At 46.9% G+C, this 17679-nt stretch overlaps 1 protein-coding gene across 1 annotated transcript in view; it reads right to left on the minus strand.

Annotated features, from left to right (window-relative positions):
• The window catches only part of brsk2a (BR serine/threonine kinase 2a), a 557365-nt gene that overhangs the window by 236735 nt on the left and 302951 nt on the right, over positions 1-17679 (minus strand). Inside the window, exon 2 of the mRNA XM_064930639.1 lies at positions 6449-6543. Coding sequence (XP_064786711.1) covers positions 6449-6543 — 95 coding nt within the window. The remainder of the gene's footprint in view (positions 1-6448; positions 6544-17679) is intronic.

Consider the following 17679-nt stretch of genomic DNA (forward strand, 5'->3'; position numbering starts at 1 on the left):
AAAAGGGCAACCAGTGAAGAACAATCACTATTGTAAATACAACCCATATTAATGTTTATTTATTTTCCCTTTTGTACTTTAACTATTTGCACATCATTATAACACAGTAAATAGCCATAATATGAAATATCACATGTGTCTATTGCATTGAAACTTCTGAGAATAATGTTAACTGTTCATTTTGTATTGTTTAATTCACTTTTGTTTATTATCTATTTCACTTGCTTTGATAATGTAAACATATGTTTCTCATGCCAATAAAGCCCTTGGAATTGAATTGAGAAGAGAAAGAGTATGTATTTGTGTGTGTGTTTGAGAGAGAGGAGAGAGAGAGTGAGAGTGAGAGAGAGAGTGAGATTGAGAGACTGTATGTGCGTGTACAGATGTGTGTGTGCGTGCACGTGCGTGCGCGTGTGTGTGTTGTCTGCTTGACCATGACCATATTTTGTCAGCCATGTCCACTCTAGGTTTATATATACAGTGTCATTGTGACCAGCCATGGTAGTTGCTTCAGGGGCCTTTATATCTTCCCTAGAAAACAAATTATAGGCGAAATGCTTGAAAGAGAGAGAGAGATCAAGAAATATTAAACAGAAAAATCAAAGATTACCTTGTGGATTACCTTGTTCTTGTGGAATTCCTTTTGAGCTTGTGGAGTTACATGTTTTCCTGAAGGACTTCACTTTTTACTTTATTAAATACACCGTCTCAAGTACTGCTGTGTCTGCCTCATCTTCTGGGTTCTGCTGACTATTCGTGGCTCAGTTTTGGTTAAGTGACTGTTTCTCACTCCGGAGACCCGGGTTCGTAACCGGGTCCTGACAGAAACACAGAGCCAAAAATGAACCCAGAGGCAGCCAGTTCCCAGGACCTTGTTGCCATGCTGTCCCACCACCAGGAGACTGTCCAACGCCACGAAGCCGCCCTGGTTCAGCAAGAGGCCTTAATGGCTAGACATTCTCATCTTCTGTCGGAGATGCTGACTTCCATAAAGCAGATATCTGATCGACTTACCCCGGCAACAGTTCCCGTCCCAGTACCTCAGATTCACGTACACATGGCAGTTAACCCCCTGGCTGAACCTCGTCTTCCACCTCCCCAAAGGTTCTCAGGTGATCCAAGTGCTTGTAAAGGATTTCTCACCCAATGTTCTCTCTCCTTCGAGCTGCAACCCTCGTCGTTTCCCACCGACCGGTCTAAGATCGCATATATCATCACCCTGCTGTCGGAAAAAGCCCTGGCCTGGGCTACTGCTGTGTGGGATGCCCATAGTTCCTGCTGTGCCAGCTACTCTGCCTTTGCTGAGGAATTCAAACGAGTGTTTCAAGGCCCAAGCAGTGGTCCTGACTCAGCCAAACAGCTCCTGACTCTCCACCAAGGTCGGCGCAGCGTGACGGACTATGCCATCCAGTTCCGCACGGTGGCAGCAGCGAGTGGCTGGAACAACGAGGCGCTCACGGTGTGCTTTCTGAAAGGCCTTTCCGACACTATCCAAGATGAACTGGCCACTCGGGAACCACCGGACAATCTCGAGTCCCTGATCAAGTTGGCCTCACGCATTGACCAGCGTCTGAGAGAGAGAGAACTCAACCGTAGACCACTAGCCCCTATCAGTCCCAGCTCCGAGTCCCCACCTTTATCCTCGCTGGCTCCACCGGAACCCATGCAGATTGGACGCATCTCCCAGGCTGAGAGAGACCACCGGATGAGGGAGCGACGCTGTCTATATTGCGGCAAACCGGGCCATTTCCGTTCCACGTGTCCCGGGCTCCAGGGAAACGCTCTGTCCCGTACAGACCGGGGGGGAACTGTAACGGGAAACATAACCTCCTCCCATCCGTCCAACTCCCATCTGCTCATTCCAGTCACCCTTTGCTGGGACAACCACAAGCTTCACCTTCAAGCCTTGGTAGACTCTGGAGCCGCAGGTAACTTCATGGATGGTGTCTGGGCGAAGGAGAATGGCGTTCCCTCTGAACCTCTAAGTGACCCCATGAGGGTTACTACATTGGATGGAAGCCCTTTGGGATCTGGACTTGTCACTCATGTCACTACCTCCTTGCGACTTTCAGTTTCACAACACCAGGAATTGATGAACTTTCATTTGATCTCCTGTTCTGAGTTCCCTCTCGTCCTTGGATACCCCTGGCTTCACAGCCATAACCCTCACATCGACTGGTCTGTGGGCACTATCAAGCAGTGGGGTCCTACGTGCCAAACTACTTGTATTTTCCCGAATTCCCCCAGTTCTACTCCCGAGTCTTTAGAATCCATCGACCTGACCCGAGTTCCCGAGTGTTACCATGACCTCAAACTGGTGTTTAGCAAACAGAGGGCCAACATGCTACCACCCCATAGACCTTATGATTGCCCCATCGACTTGTTTCCGGGCACTTGCCCCCCCAGGGGTCGGATCTTTTCCCTATCTCCACCCGAACGAGCTGCTATGGATACCTACATCAAGGACGCTCTGGAAGCAGGCCTCATGCGTCCATCCACCTCCCCGGCGGGAGCAGGGTTTTTCTTTGTGGCCAAGAAAGACGGTGGATTACGTCCTTGCATCGACTACCGGGGACTCAATGCCATAACCGTCCGTAACCGTTACCCGCTACCCCTTATGGCCACAGCCTTCGAGCTGCTCCAGGAAGCAGTTGTTTTCACTAAGCTTGATCTGCGGAACGCATACCATCTTGTGCGGATCAGACCTGGTGACGAGTGGAAGACCGCTTTCAACACGCCTACTGGTCACTATGAATACTTGGTGATGCCCTTCGGCCTGACCAACGCCCCAGCAGTGTTCCAAGCGCTCATAAACGATGTGCTTAGGGATATGCTTAACATATTTGTTTTCGTTTACTTGGATGACATCCTCATCTTTTCGAGCTCCCTTCAAGAACACACAAAGCATGTCAGACAAGTACTCAAACGCCTCCTAGACAGCCATCTGTACGTTAAGCCGGAAAAATGTGAATTCCATTCATCCCGAGTACAATTCCTGGGATTTGTAGTGGAACCCGGTCGAGTCCAAATGGACCCCAGGAAGGTAGGGGTGGTAGCGGATTGGCCCACTCCCAAATCCGTTAAGGAAGTTCAGCGTTTCCTGGGCTTCACAAACTTTTACCGCAAGTTCATCAATAACTTCAGCTTGGTGGCAGCCCCTCTCTCAGCTTTAACCAAGGGTGGCAATGCAAGGTTTTTGTGGGGAAGAGAAGCTGAGACGGCCTTCCAAGGACTCAAGCAGCGCGTCCTCTCTGCTCCCATCCTGATACTACCGACTATGGATGAACCGTTTGTGGTGGAGGTAGACACATCAGAGGTTGGTGTTGGAGCTGTCCTGTCTCAGAGGGGTGAAGACAAGAAGATTCATCCGTGCGCTTTCTTCTCACACCGGCTTACCCCGGCTGAGAGGAACTACGATGTGGGGGATCGTGAACTCCTAGCGGTTAAGATGGCATTGAAGGAATGGAGACACTGGCTCGAGGGGGCTTCTCACCCTTTTCAAGTGCTTACGGACCACAAAAATCTGGAGTATATCCAGCAGGCGAAGCGGTTGAACTCTAGACAAGGTAGATGGTCTCTTTTCTTCAATCGATTCCAGTTTATCCTCACCTATCGGCCCGGGTCGAAGAATCTCAAACCGGATGCCCTGTCCCGAGTCTACGCTCCTGCCATTCGAGATGACACGGACATGCCTGTCCTTCCTGCTGCTAAGATCGTGGCTCCGATCTCCTGGCAAGTTGAGGATACCGTGAGACGAGCTCAAGCTATCGAACCGGACCCGAAAGGAGGTCCTGCCAATCGGTTGTTTGTCCCCAAGGCAGTGAGGACTCAGGTCCTTCTGTGGGGGCACTCCTCTCGCCTCACCTGTCACCCGGGCGTAGGTCGCACCTTGGAGTTCATCCAGCGTAAGTTCTGGTGGCCTACCATGAGAAAAGACGTTGCCACTTTCGTCAATGCCTGCCCCGTGTGCTGCCAGGGCAAATCTTCTCACCTCCGCCCTCAAGGACTCCTTCACCCTTTACCTGTTCCCCACAGACCCTGGTCCCATATCTCATTGGACTTTATTACTGGCCTTCCTGCATCCCATGGCAATACTACTATCCTAGTCATAATCGACAGGTTTTCAAAGGCGGCCAGGTTCGTCCCTCTGACTAAGTTACCTTCTGCCAAGGAAACGGCTGAGTTGGTAATTAATCATGTGTTTCGAGTCTTCGGCATTCCTCAAGATATGGTTTCTGACAGAGGTCCCCAGTTCGCCTCAAGGTTTTGGAAGGCCTTGTGCCAACTCATGGGGGCTTCTGCCAGTCTATCTTCAGGGTACCATCCGGAGTCCAACGGCCAAACAGAGAGGATGAATCAAGAGCTGGAAACCACCCTCCGATGTATGACTCGTAACAACCCGTCCACATGGTCGTCCTTTATTGTTTGGGCCGAATACACACACAACACCTTGCGCTCCTCCTCCACTGGTATGTCCCCACACGAGTGTCAGTTTGGCTATGCCCCTCCATTGTTCCCGGACCAGGAGGCAGAAGTCAGAGTGCCTTCAGCCTTGAAGTTCGTTAGACGCTGTCGGCTTATGTGGAGGAAGACCCATCTTAATCTTATGCGTTCCTCACAGAGGTACCAACAACAAGCCAACAGACGTCGCCGTCCCGGGCCTACCCTGCACCCCGGCCAGAGAGTCTGGCTCTCCACAAGAGACTTACCACTACGGGTGGAGTCTCGCAAGCTGTCCCAAAGATACATCGGTCCCTTTAAGGTTGCCAGGAGAGTTAACCCAGTTTCTTATCGCCTACACTTACCCAGATCCCTTACGATTAATCCCACGTTTCACATTTCCTTATTAAAACCTGTTGTTTTTTCTCCCCTTGTCCCGGCAGACAGACCTCCCCCTCCGCCTCGTGTCATTGGAGGCCAGCCGGCTTATACCGTCCATCGGATACTGGATTCCCGCCGGGTGCAGCGGTCCTGGCAGTATCTGGTGGACTGGGAAGGCTACGGTCCCGAGGAGCGCTCCTGGGTTCCTGCCAAAGACATACTGAACCCTGACCTCATTCATCAGTTCAGGGCCCTCCACCCCGAGAGAGCTGGTAGGAACGTCAGGAGCCGTTCCTAGGGGGGATTCTGTCAGGATTTGGCCAGGGTTGTTCCGGTTTTTGGTCACTAGATGCCCCCATTGTGCTTTTTGACCTTTTGCTTTCCCTTGATCCCCATTATTATTTGCACCTGTGCCTCTTTTTCCCCTGATTGTATTTAAACCCTTTGTTTCCCTCAGTTCTTTGCTCTGTGTTTGTATGTTAGCACCCAGCCCTAGTATTCTGTGTACTCTTGTTGATCCCGGTGGACGCTCTTGTGGAATTCTGTTTTTTTTGTTCTTGTTTATTTATTTTTGAGTATCTTTTGAGGCTTTTTATGCTATACCTACCACCTTGTGGATTTACCTTTTTGTCTTGGAGGATTACCTTGTGGATTACCTTGTTCTTGTGGAATTCCTTTTGAGCTTGTGGAGTTACATGTTTTCCTGAAGGACTTCACTTTTTACTTTATTAAATACACCGTCTCAAGTACTGCTGTGTCTGCCTCATCTTCTGGGTTCTGCTGACTATTCGTGGCTCAGTTTTGGTTAAGTGACTGTTTCTCACTCCGGAGACCCGGGTTCGTAACCGGGTCCTGACAGTTTCTATCTCTCTGGTTTTCTATTACAACAGTTTCAAATGGAGGCATTTCCATTTGAAAATCGACTGGTTTAAATTTGCAAATCAAACCCTCACGTGCCCCTCTCAAACCTAATTTCGAAAGAATTACAGCCACTCCTCTCTCTCTATGTGTCCCAGGAAAGACAATTATAGTTTATCAGTTCAGGTCATGACCCTCTCCATTCCGCCTCTCCTTGCCCTTTCCATCCCCCTCTTCCTGAAACCAGCAGAGGGGCCAATTATAGGGAAAGCCTCCAGAAAGAGTCTAATTGTGATCAGGTAGTAAGTAATCTTATTTTTCCAATGACTATTTGATATGCTCCATACCTGTGTACAGGCTATAGAGGAAGCTAGGAAATCTGAAAGATATTGGGGGACATTAGGAGATGTCCAAACAGAATGATAGGGCAAGACTCGGGTTGGAGAATTCCAGATTTCCTGCTTATTCCATTCTCATTCCGGGCAGACTCCAACCCGGGATTTCGGAAAAAACAGGGAATTTATTGGAAGTTCCCATAACTGGAGAAACCAATTGGGACCAAATACTGTATAGGCCTGAGTGCAAGAGTACCAACACACAGATATGTAGATTTGGATCGTGTTCATTTGGGCACACTGCATCAAAGCCTTTTGCAGAAGAAAATGAAAACAATCATTTCTTATTGGACAAGTTCAGATAGTACCTCCCCAAATCCCTACATGTTGTGCCTACTGAACGGAGAAGATTATATTCAGGGCTGTAGTCTTACCTTCATTAGTACCGACTCGCTGAGTTTCTCTCGGTTGACAATCTTAATTGCAACTTTCTGGCATGTGACACAGTGGATCCCCAGCTTGACCAGGCCTGGAAAAGAAAGACACAGGCTATAGGAGACACTCACATTCAGCACTCTGTACAGGCTTCTGTGTGCATGCGTGTGAGCGAGAGTGAGAGAGACTGACATCCTGTCATGTTAATAAAGGAAGAAAATACCCCTTTCAGATTCATTACTATTCTATAATACAGCAATGGAGAAAACTACAAAAAGGTAATTGTCCTCAATAGAAAACGCTGTGCTATCTTCATCTGTCCAAAAGTATCTGTCATTGTAGTCACTTAACAAAGTTTCTATCTACGTTAGTAAGCTTGACTATGTCAGATAACAATACTGTTCTTCCTGAAGCAAGCACACTAACTATGGCTTCTTTGTCAAGTACCTAGAGGAACTCAAGCGTTCTACAACAGCTATTCTGGCAAGGCAACAGGGACTTCCTCACAAAGACAACATCATATTCCATTCGAGATGCGCATCAGCATGAGAAAAGATAACTTTTCATTTTAAATTCCCTTGCTCACCACCAGACACAGAGACATTTCCCCTGGTAAAATACAAGCAGAGAATACAGCATCTTAAATCAAATGTCATCAGGTAAATAAGCAAACACACACACGACACACATACACACACTAGATAAGATAAGACAGACAACACAATAAATGTAAGAATTGCTGAATGAGTTTACAGTTTACTAACCAAAACTGTGAACTACACTGAGAAGGAAATCCTTGTTCTATCACATTTTTTTTATTTTTTTATTTTTTTTTATTTCACCTTTATTTAACCAGGTAGGCTAGTTGAGAACAAGTTCTCATTTACAACTGCGACCTGGCCAAGATAAAGCATAGCAGTGTGAACAGACAACACAGAGTTACACATGAAGTAAACAATTAACAAGTCAATAACACAGTAGAAAAAAAGGGGAGTCTATATACAATATGTGCAAAAGGCATGAGGAGGTAGGCGAATAATTACAATATTGCAGATTAACACTGGATTGATAAATGGTCATGTACAGGTAGAGATATTGGTGTGCAAAAGAGCAGAAAAGTAAATAAATAAAAACTGTGGGGATGAGGTAGGTGAAAATGGGTGGGCTATTTACAGATAAGACTATGTACAGCTGCAGCGATCGGTTAGCTGCTCAGATAGCTGATGTTTGAAGTTGGTGAGGGAGATAAAGGTCTCCAACTTCAGCGATTTTTGCAATTCGTTCCAGTCACAGGCAGCAGAGTACTGGAACGAAAGGCGGCCGAATGAGGTGTTGGCTTTAGGGATGATCAGTGAGATACACCTGCTGGAGCGCGTGCTACGGATGGGTGTTGCCATCGTGACCAGTGAACTGAGATAAGGCGGAGCTTTACCTAGCATGGCCTTGTAGACGACCTGGAGCCAGTGGGTCTTGCGACGAATATGTAGCGAGGGCCAGCCGACTAGAGCATACAAGTCGCAGTGGTGGGTAGTATAAGGTGCTTTAGTGACAAAACGGATGGCACTGTGATAAACTGCATCCAGTTTGCTGAGAAGAGTGTTGGAAGCAATTTTGTAGATGACATCGCCAAAGTCGAGGATCGGTAGGATAGTCAGTTTTACTAGGGTAAGCTTGGCAGCGTGAGTGAAGGAGGCTTTGTTACGGAATAGAAAGCCGACTCTTGATTTGATTTTCGATTGGAGATGTTTGATATGGGTCTGGAAGGAGAGTTTGCAGTCTAGCCAGACACCTAGGTACTTATAGGTATCCACATATTCAAGGTCGGAACCATCCAGTGTGGTGATGCTAGTCGGGCAAGCCGGTGCAGGCAGCGATCGGTTGAAAAGCATGCATCTGGTTTTACTAGCGTTTAAGAGCAGTTGGAGGCTACGGAAGGAGTGTTGTATGGCATTGAAGCTCGTTTGGAGGTTAGATAGCACAGTGTCCAATGACGGGCCGAAAGTATATAGAATGGTGTCGTCTGCGTAGAGGTGGATCAGGGAAACGCCCGCAGCAAGAGCAACATCATTGATATATACAGAGAAAAGAGTCGGCCCGAGAATTGAACCCTGTGGCACCCCCATAGAGACTGCCAGAGGACCGGACAGCATGCCCTCCGATTTGACACACTGAACTCTGTCTGCAAAGTAATTGGTGAACCAGGCAAGGCAGTCATCCGAAAAACCGAGGCTACTGAGTCTGCCGATAAGAATATGGTGATTGACAGAGTCGGAAGCCTTGGCAAGGTCGATGAAGACGGCTGCACAGTACTGTCTTTTATCGATGGCGGTTATGATGTCGTTTAGTACCTTAAGAGTGGCTGAGGTGCACCTGTGACCGGCTCGGAAACCAGATTGCATAGCAGAGAAGGTACGGTGGGATTCGAGATGGTCAGTGACCTGTTTGTTGACTTGGCTTTCGAAGACCTTAGATAGGCAAGGCAGAATGGATATAGGTCTGTAACAGTTTGGGTCCAGGGTGTCTCCCCCTTTGAAGAGGGGGATGACTGCGGCAGCTTTCCAATCCTTGGGGATCTCAGACGATATGAAAGAGAGGTTGAACAGCCTGGTAATAGGGGTTGCGACAATGGCGGCGGATAGTTTCAGAAATAGAGGGTCCAGATTGTCAAGCCCAGCTGATTTATACGGGTCCAGGTTTTGCAGCTCTTTCAGAACATCTGCTATCTGGATTTGGGTAAAGGAGAACCTGGAGAGGCTTGGGCGAGGAGCTGCGGGGGGCCGGAGCTGTTGGTCGAGGTTGGAGTAGCCAGGCGGAAGGCATTGCCAGCCGTTGAGAAATGCTTGTTGAAGTTTTCAATAATCATGGATTTGTCGGTGGTGACCGTGTTCCCTAGCCTCAGTGCAGTGGGCAGCTGGGAGGAGGTGCTCTTGTTCTCCATGGACTTCACAGTGTCCCAGAACTTTTTGGAGTTGGAGCTACAGGATGCAAACTTCTGCCTGAAGAAGCTGGCCTTAGCTTTCCTGACTGACTGCGTGTATTGGTTCCGGACTTCCCTGAACAGCTGCATATCGCGGGGACTATTCGATGCTATTGCAGTCCGCCACAGGATGTTTTTGTGCTGGTCGAGGGCAGTCAGGTCTGGAGTGAACCAAGGGCTATATCTGTTCTTAGTTCTGCATTTTTTGAACGGAGCATGCTTATCTAAAATGGTGAGGAAGTTACTCTTAAAGAATGACCAGGCATCCTCAACTGACGGGATGAGGTCAATGTCCTTCCAGGGTACCCGGGCCAGGTCGATTAGAAAGGCCTGCTCACAGAAGTGTTTTAGGGAGCGTTTGACAGTGATGAGGGGTGGTCGTTTGACTGCGGCTCCGTAGCGGATACAGGCAATGAGGCAGTGGTCGCTGAGATCCTGATTGAAGACAGCGGAGGTGTATTTGGAGGGCCAGTTGGTCAGGATGACGTCTATGAGGGTGCCCCTGCTTACAGAGTTAGGGTTGTACCTGGTGGGTTCCTTGATGATTTGTGTGAGATTGAGGGCATCTAGCTTAGATTGTAGGACTGCCGGGGTGTTAAGCATATCCCAGTTTAGGTCACCTAACAGAACAAACTCTGAAGCTAGATGGGGGCAATCAATTCACAAATGGTGTCCAGGGCACAGCTGGGAGCTGAGGGGGTCGGTAGCAGGCGGCAACAGTGAGCGACTTATTTCTGGAGAGAGTAATTTTCAGAATTAGTAGTTCGAACTGTTTGGGTATGGACCTGGAAAGTATGACATTACTTTGCAGGCTATCTCTGCAGTAGACTGCAACTCCTCCCCCTTTGGCAGTTCTATCTTGACGGAAGATGTTATAGTTGGGTATGGAAATCTCAGAATTTTTGGTGGCCTTCCTGAGCCAGGACTCAGACACGGCAAGGACATCAGGGTTAGCAGAGTGTGCTAAAGCGGTGAGTAAAACAAACTTAGGGAGGAGGCTTCTGATGTTGACATGCATGAAACCAAGGCTTTTTCGATCACAGAAGTCAACAAATGAGGGTGCCTGGGGACATGCAGGGCCTGGGTTTACCTCCACATCACCCGCGGAACAGAGAAGGAGTAGTATGAGGGTGCGGCTAAAGGCTATCAAAACTGGTCGCCTAGAGCATTGGGGACAGAGAATAAGAGGAGCAGGTTTCTGGGCATGGTAGAATATATTCAGGGCATAATGCGCAGACAGGGGTATGGTGGGGTGCGGGTACAGCGGAGGTAAGCCCAGGCACTGGGTGATGATGAGAGAGGTTGTATCTCTGGACATGCTAGTTGTAATGGGTGAGGTCACCGCATGTGTGGGAGGTGGGACAAAGGAGGTATCAGGGGTATGAAGAGTGGAACTAGGCGCTCACGCACATGTACACAGCAGAACACACACACACAGAGAAAAACACTCACACACAAGCAGATACACACACACTCAAGCAGATACACACATAATAATCATTAATGTCGGAAATACACAAAGAGGGGAATGTGTTTTCTGTCTGTGGATAGCATTCTGGCTGAGCCAATCCATTTCCCACTGTTCACTAGTCTCAGACTCAGAGCAGAACACATGTTTACGACTCAAACAGATACAGATAGGTGGCACACACATGCACACTGCATAGGTGGCAAACACATGCACACACGACTGCACGCAGGCACACATACACACGTATATAACACATATCACCTTTCCACTGTTGATTTCCCTTGGTTTTACCCAAGATGACTTCGGGCAGTGGATAGTTGCCTCTTTGGGGCTCTGATGATAGTCATTGACAATAATTTCCCGTCCCAGAATGTCCACCATTCCACAATAATGACATTTCAGCAAACTTGAAAGTGTGAAATCTCAAGGTGCTTGAGACATACTATATTGCATCTTTTGTTTTCAAAATACAAGGTAAAATGGAATAACCTCATATTGGGAGCAATTACATTTTCATGTATCTCCATAGTTACATTTTTGGTAACACTTTGATAGTCCAAATAAAGTGTGACTCCAATTTCTCACTATGAGACTTGGGCAATTCCACCATAAAAGAATGACACTGAGACTCCGATTTTTCACTTTAATAGTATACCAAACCAAAACCCTTGATTGCAAAGTTAAACACACCATACAACTCTATGCAAAATGATTACCTTTAAAAGGGGCAGTGCAGTCAAAATGTGATTATCCTGTTTCTTAAATGTATTATATTAACATACTATGATGTTGAAATGACGCTCGGACATTGTGAAAATTATGATAATGTCCTTTTCGTTTGAGCTTTTGGAGAAAAAAAATGCCTGGAATTTCAGCCTGTTCAGGTGGGATGGAGTTTTTAGCACACATCATGACATCACAATCTGATCTCATTATTCTGACCAGTCACCTTTTATTTGCATATGTATCCTCCTACTCAAAGGTTAAGCGAGGTAGGCTCTAAAGTCTAGATGATCCTATTCACCAATCAGGGCTGTGTATGTAAATGATAAAAACATTGTATCAACACGCCCACATGATCAGACTGAGCATTTCAATGGCAAAAGGAGGATCAGGGAAATAAATAATAAAACATATATTTATTTTATGAAATAAACACACAGTGATTTACTAGACATACAGTATTGTTATTTTTTTTTAACAAAAAATACTGCATGGGGGCTTCAACAATTTCCACTGAAAACTTTTCAAAAACACACTTGTTCGAAGAATGGTGCAGATGTAACATTCGGTAACAGAATGACAGTAAAATCTCCCTCAGTTTTTAATGTGGCCACATTTTTCATTTTTCACTCTGCTAAATATGGACACTCAATTAAAATTATAAGATGTCTACAGAAACAATATATTTTTGTTATTGAACTACAGGCCGCAACTCCGGCCGCAAAACCTGAACCTATAGGGGAGGGTCTGTGTGGGCGTGTGTCCGAGGTGGCGGCTCTGGCGCGGGACGTGGACCTCACTCCATCATAGTCTCAGCCAACTTAAGAGGCGCCTTAGGAGTGGCGACCCTCGCTGCCGACCTCGGACTGGGGACCCTTGCCGCGGGTCCCGAATGGACGGGAGATTCCGGCAGCACCGGAGTAACGGGTGGCTCTGGCAGCTCCTAACTGGCAGGCGGCTCTGGAAGCTACTGACTGACCGGCGGCTCTGACAGCTCCTGACTGACCGGCGGCTCTGGAAGCTACTGACTGACCGGCGGCTCTGGCAGCTCCTGACTGACTGGCGGGCGGCTCCGGCAGCTCCTGACTGACTGGCGGGCGGCTCCGGCAGCTCCTGACTGACTGGCGGGCGGCTCTTGCCGCTCAGGACAGACGGGAGACTCCGGCAGCGCTGGACAGGAGGGAGACTCCGGCAGCGCTGGACAGGAGGGAGACTCCGGCAGCGCTGGACAGGAGGGAGACTCCGGCAGCGCTGGACAGGAGGGAGACTCCGGCAGCGCTGGACGGGAGGGAGACTCCGGCAGCGCTGGACAGGAGGGAGACTCCGGCAGTGCTGGACAGGAGGGAGACTCCGGCAGCGCTGGACAGGCAGGAGCACCTGTAGGGGGGCTGGTGCGTGGAAGAGGCACCGGATAGACCAGACCGTGGAGGCGCGCTGGAGGTCTCGAGCACTGAGCCTGTACAACCCTACCTGGCTGGATACTCCCCGTAGCCAGGCCAGTGCGGCGAGGTGCTGGCGAACCGGGGACACCATGCGTAGGGCTGGTGCCATGTACCCCGGCTCGAGGAGATGCAGGAGATGCACTGGAGACCAGATGCGCTGAGCCGGCTTCATGGCACCTGGCTCGATGCCCACTCTAGCCCGGCCGATACGAGGCACTGCGATGTAACGCACCGGGCTATGCCTGCGCACCGGGGACACTGTGCGCCTCACGGCATAACATGGTGCCTGCCTGGTCCACCTCTCTCCACAGTATGCACGGGGAGTTGGAGCAGGTCTCCTACCTGACTTAGCCACACTCCCAGTGTGCCCCCCAAGACATTTTTGGGGCCCTCTCGGGCTTCCTTGATCGCCGTGCCAACTCCATTCGCCGGTATCCCTCCTTACAATGTTCCAGAGAATCCCAGGCGGGCTCCGGCACTCTCCCTGGGTCGACCGACCACCTTTCTATCTCGTCCCATGTTGTCACCTCCTCCATATAGCGCTGCTCCTTACCATATAGCGCTGCTCCTTACTGCTTGGTCCTTTGGTGGTTGATAATTCTGTAATGTCTGTCTGTGGTGGAAGAATGTGAGGACCAATGCGCAGCGTGGTAAGTGTTCATATTCTTTAATAGAACTCAGAACACTAAAATACAAAACCAACAAGAGAACGAAATTAAACCGAAACAGTTCTGTCTGGTACAGATACGAAACAGAAAATAATCACCCACAACTCAAGGGTGAAAACAGGCTGCCTAAGTATGGTTCTCAATCAGGGACAATGATTGACAGCTGCCTCTGATTGAGAACCATTCCAGGCCAAACACAGAAATACCAAATCATAGAAAAAAGAACATAGACTGCCCACCCAACTCACGCCCTGACCATACTAAAACAAAGACATCACAAGGAACTAAGGTCAGAACGTGACAATCTATTTAAAATATTTATTTATTTATCTGTAACTCTGCAATGGAAAAGTAAAAATGTCACTGTTAGTCTACACCTGTTGTTTACAAAGCATATGACAAATACAATTAGATTTGAATACAACACAGTAGGGTACAGCACACTAGAGTAGAGTAGAGTAGAGTACAGTTCAGTACAGCACAGTATAGTTCAGTAGAGTAGAATAGAGTTTAGTAATGTACAATACATTAAATTATACTGTACTCTACTCTAGTGTCGTCTAATGTACTGTACTGTTCTGTATTAAACTCTACTTTACTGTACAGCACTGTATTATACTGACCTATAATATATTTTCCTTTACCGTACTGTACTTTAATGTGCTCTACTGCACTGTACTGTGCTGTACAAACTTGTGAAACAGATGTCTATGATTGGTTCAGATTTCGACTGACCAAATTTCAACTACTTTTCAAGGTCCATGGATGTCCAATGTCAGTCAGTGCTCAGTGGGTGAGTGGGCTGATTACAGTAAATGAAAACAGAGGGGGCTCATGGGTAGATGGTTGAGCCAGAGGTTGTCACAAGCGTCTCAAGTCACAAGGTCCAAGTCTCAAGTCGAGTCACAATGGGTTGAGTCTCGAGTCAAGTCCAAGTCATGCATTCTAAGAGCAAGTCAAGTCGAGTGGAGTTTTTTCAAGTAAGGTAAATATATATATATATATATATATATACTTGTAATGACTTGTTCATCTACAAATCTTTGTCTGTTTATTGAAGCTACCAGACAGTCCTTTTTCTTATTTAGCCTACAACACATTTTGATTACGTAATAATACATTTTACCAACAAATTCCAAATCCAAACTTCATAAGTAAATTATCAATTTCAAGAAATGTTGACTTACCAAAAGATACATTGCAATTGAATTTATTTTTTGTAATCCTCATTTTTTTAAGTGGTAAAAATGGCAAGAACTGACTGGTTTTTCCCTTTTTGGACTTGTAGAGTGAAGGATTTTTCTCAGTTTGAAACCCCCTGTTCATCATAAGATCTATGAACCTTGCCATTTTCTTATTTCAGCACAGACGGGCTGGACAGGTCAACGTGCCAAGGAAACACTCACAGCCAAGTGAATGCTAATAATTGTTGCTTGCCACATTACTGGTGAGCTTGGAAAGTGAACAGCTGGTATTCCTGATCACCCAACGTTTTTGGAGCTGCATTTGTATTTATGGCAATCCTCTCTTCCTACATTTTGACATTTGCACTCTACCCAATCCTATAGCTATCTAGCCCTTATGGGGCGGCAGTTTCCTATTGGTTAGAGCACTGGATCTGACAAGGTACAAACCTGCCATTCTGCCCCTGAGCAAGGCAGTTAACCCAGTGTTACCTGGGCCCCGTGGATGTGGATGTCAATTAAGGCAGCCCTCCGCACCTCTCTGGGGGTTGGGTTAAATGTTGAAGGCATTCAGTTGTACAACTGAACCGATTTCCCAAAATTAGCTATTGATTTCTTAGCTCAGTGGTTCTCAAATTTTTGACCGGCAAACACCAAAAAGGAGTGGTTCAAAGCTTGAGACCCCAGTGCATGCACATGCACACACGCACAGGGCGAACACGCGCACAAATGCTGCGCAGTTGTAGCCTGTGACTACAGCCATGAACGGTGATGCCGTTTTTGAATGCAAGATACAAAAATAAACTGCGTTTTACACCTGCATTTTGATCTGAAAGTCATTCATTCGTCTAGGAATATAATGTCACATTGTAATTGTTCTGGAGTCCAGAGCAAGCAGGATCATAAGGCCTACCTGTATGCAACGGGGGTTGCAGGATCAGATGGAAAGCATCATCTATCTGTAGCCTTTTACTTCCTCGCAAATATCAGAATTCATTCGTCAGAATATGTTACGTCTTTATCTTCATCACAAAAATATTTAATGTATTGCGATGTTACAGCTCTCTTTAGACATACAGTGTAGCCAGCACCACCATTGAGGTACATCATTAAAACCCACCCGAATAAGACCTATCCGAAATATGAAAATGATCAATGAAATCGCCTGTTGTACTGGCAAAGATGCATTCGTAGCAGATTGCTAAACTGTATTTTATAGGAGTTTTACAGGAGCCAAGAGTGTGCAAAGCTGTCATCAAGGCAAAGAGTGGCAACTTTGAAGAATCTCAAATATAAAATATCTTCTGATTTGTTGAGTACTTTTTTGCTTACTACATGATTCCACCTGTGTCATTTCATAGTTTTTTTAGTCTTCGCTATTGGAATGAGTAGGTGGGTCCAAACGTTTGACTGGTACTGTATATATGCGTTTTACTTTAAAAAAATGTAGACTCTTAGCTTAAATTTTTAGACCAAATTTAGACATGCTTCTATGAACTTCAGATGTTAGTGCTTATGATTGCCAGAGAGAGACACATGTATGGTGGAATGACAGCGAATGATGAGCAGAAAGAAACACAGAAACCCAACGCTAAAATTATGAAGGGATGTGATAGAAAGGCTTGTGGATTGTCGATAATGGCACCCTATTCCCTATATAGTGCACGACTTTTGACAATATCCCTATGGGCCATAGTCAAAAGTAGTGTACTAAATAGAGAAAAGGGTGTCATTTGGGATGTATCCATATTAAAGCGTGGGGAGCTTCCTCTCTTCTGTTCCTAGTTAGTGTGATTTTTTTTATGAAGCAACGGAAAAAGACAGTCATTGGGCTTTGAGGAGGTGGTGAAATAGGGGAGAGAGAGAGACGGCTAATTGTTTGTTCTAATTGGAGGGAGCGAGGGGGAGAGGGGAAGAAGGAGAGAAAGAGAGGGAGGAGGTTGTGAGATACGGGAGAGAGACTGCTAAGTGTTTTGTTGTTCTGTTCTGACTCCCTGGCAGTGACAAGGAAAAGTAGGTGGACAGTAAGAGAGAGAGAAAAAGGGATCAAGAAAGGAAGGAAAGAGAGTAAGGGAGAGAGAGAGAGAGAGAACCCACAAATTATCAAAATCCAGAAAAGAGCTGTTTCCCAACGATTCCCAAACCTTCCATAACTATTTGACCCTAAACAGAGAGTACACAGTGGCAGAATACCTGTCCACTGTGACTGCCTTGCTATTGAGAAAGGCCGCCGTAGACAGACCTGGTTCTCAAGAGAAGACGGGCTATGTGCACACTGCCCACAAAATGAGGTGGAAACTGAGCTGCACTTCCTAACCTCCTGTCCAACGTATGACCATATTAGAGATACATATTTCCCTCAGACAACACAGATCCACATAGAATTTGAAAACAGAGAGAGAGAGAGAGAGAGAGAGAGAGAGAGAGAGAGAGAGAGAAGAAAGAAGGATCAAGAAAAGAAGGAAAGGGAGTAAGGGATAGAGAGAGAAAGAGAGGGAAAGAGCGAGAGAGAGAGAGAGAGAGAGAAAAAGAAAGATCAAGAAATGAAGGAAAGAGAGTAAGAGATAGAGAGAGAAAGAAAGAGAGGGAAAGAGAGAGAGAGATGGAAGAAAGGGAAAGAGCGATAGAAGAGATAAGGAGATGGAGACAAGATAAATGGCCGGGCCATATAAAATTAAGCAATAATGAAGAGCAGAGTGTGGGAGTTAGGATGACTCCAGGGCCTGTGGATCGCAGGGGCTCAGAGTAGAAACACATGAGAGAGA

This window comes from Oncorhynchus masou, chromosome 22 (genome assembly GCF_036934945.1).
Source record: "Oncorhynchus masou masou isolate Uvic2021 chromosome 22, UVic_Omas_1.1, whole genome shotgun sequence".
Lineage (NCBI taxonomy): Eukaryota > Metazoa > Chordata > Actinopteri > Salmoniformes > Salmonidae > Oncorhynchus > Oncorhynchus masou.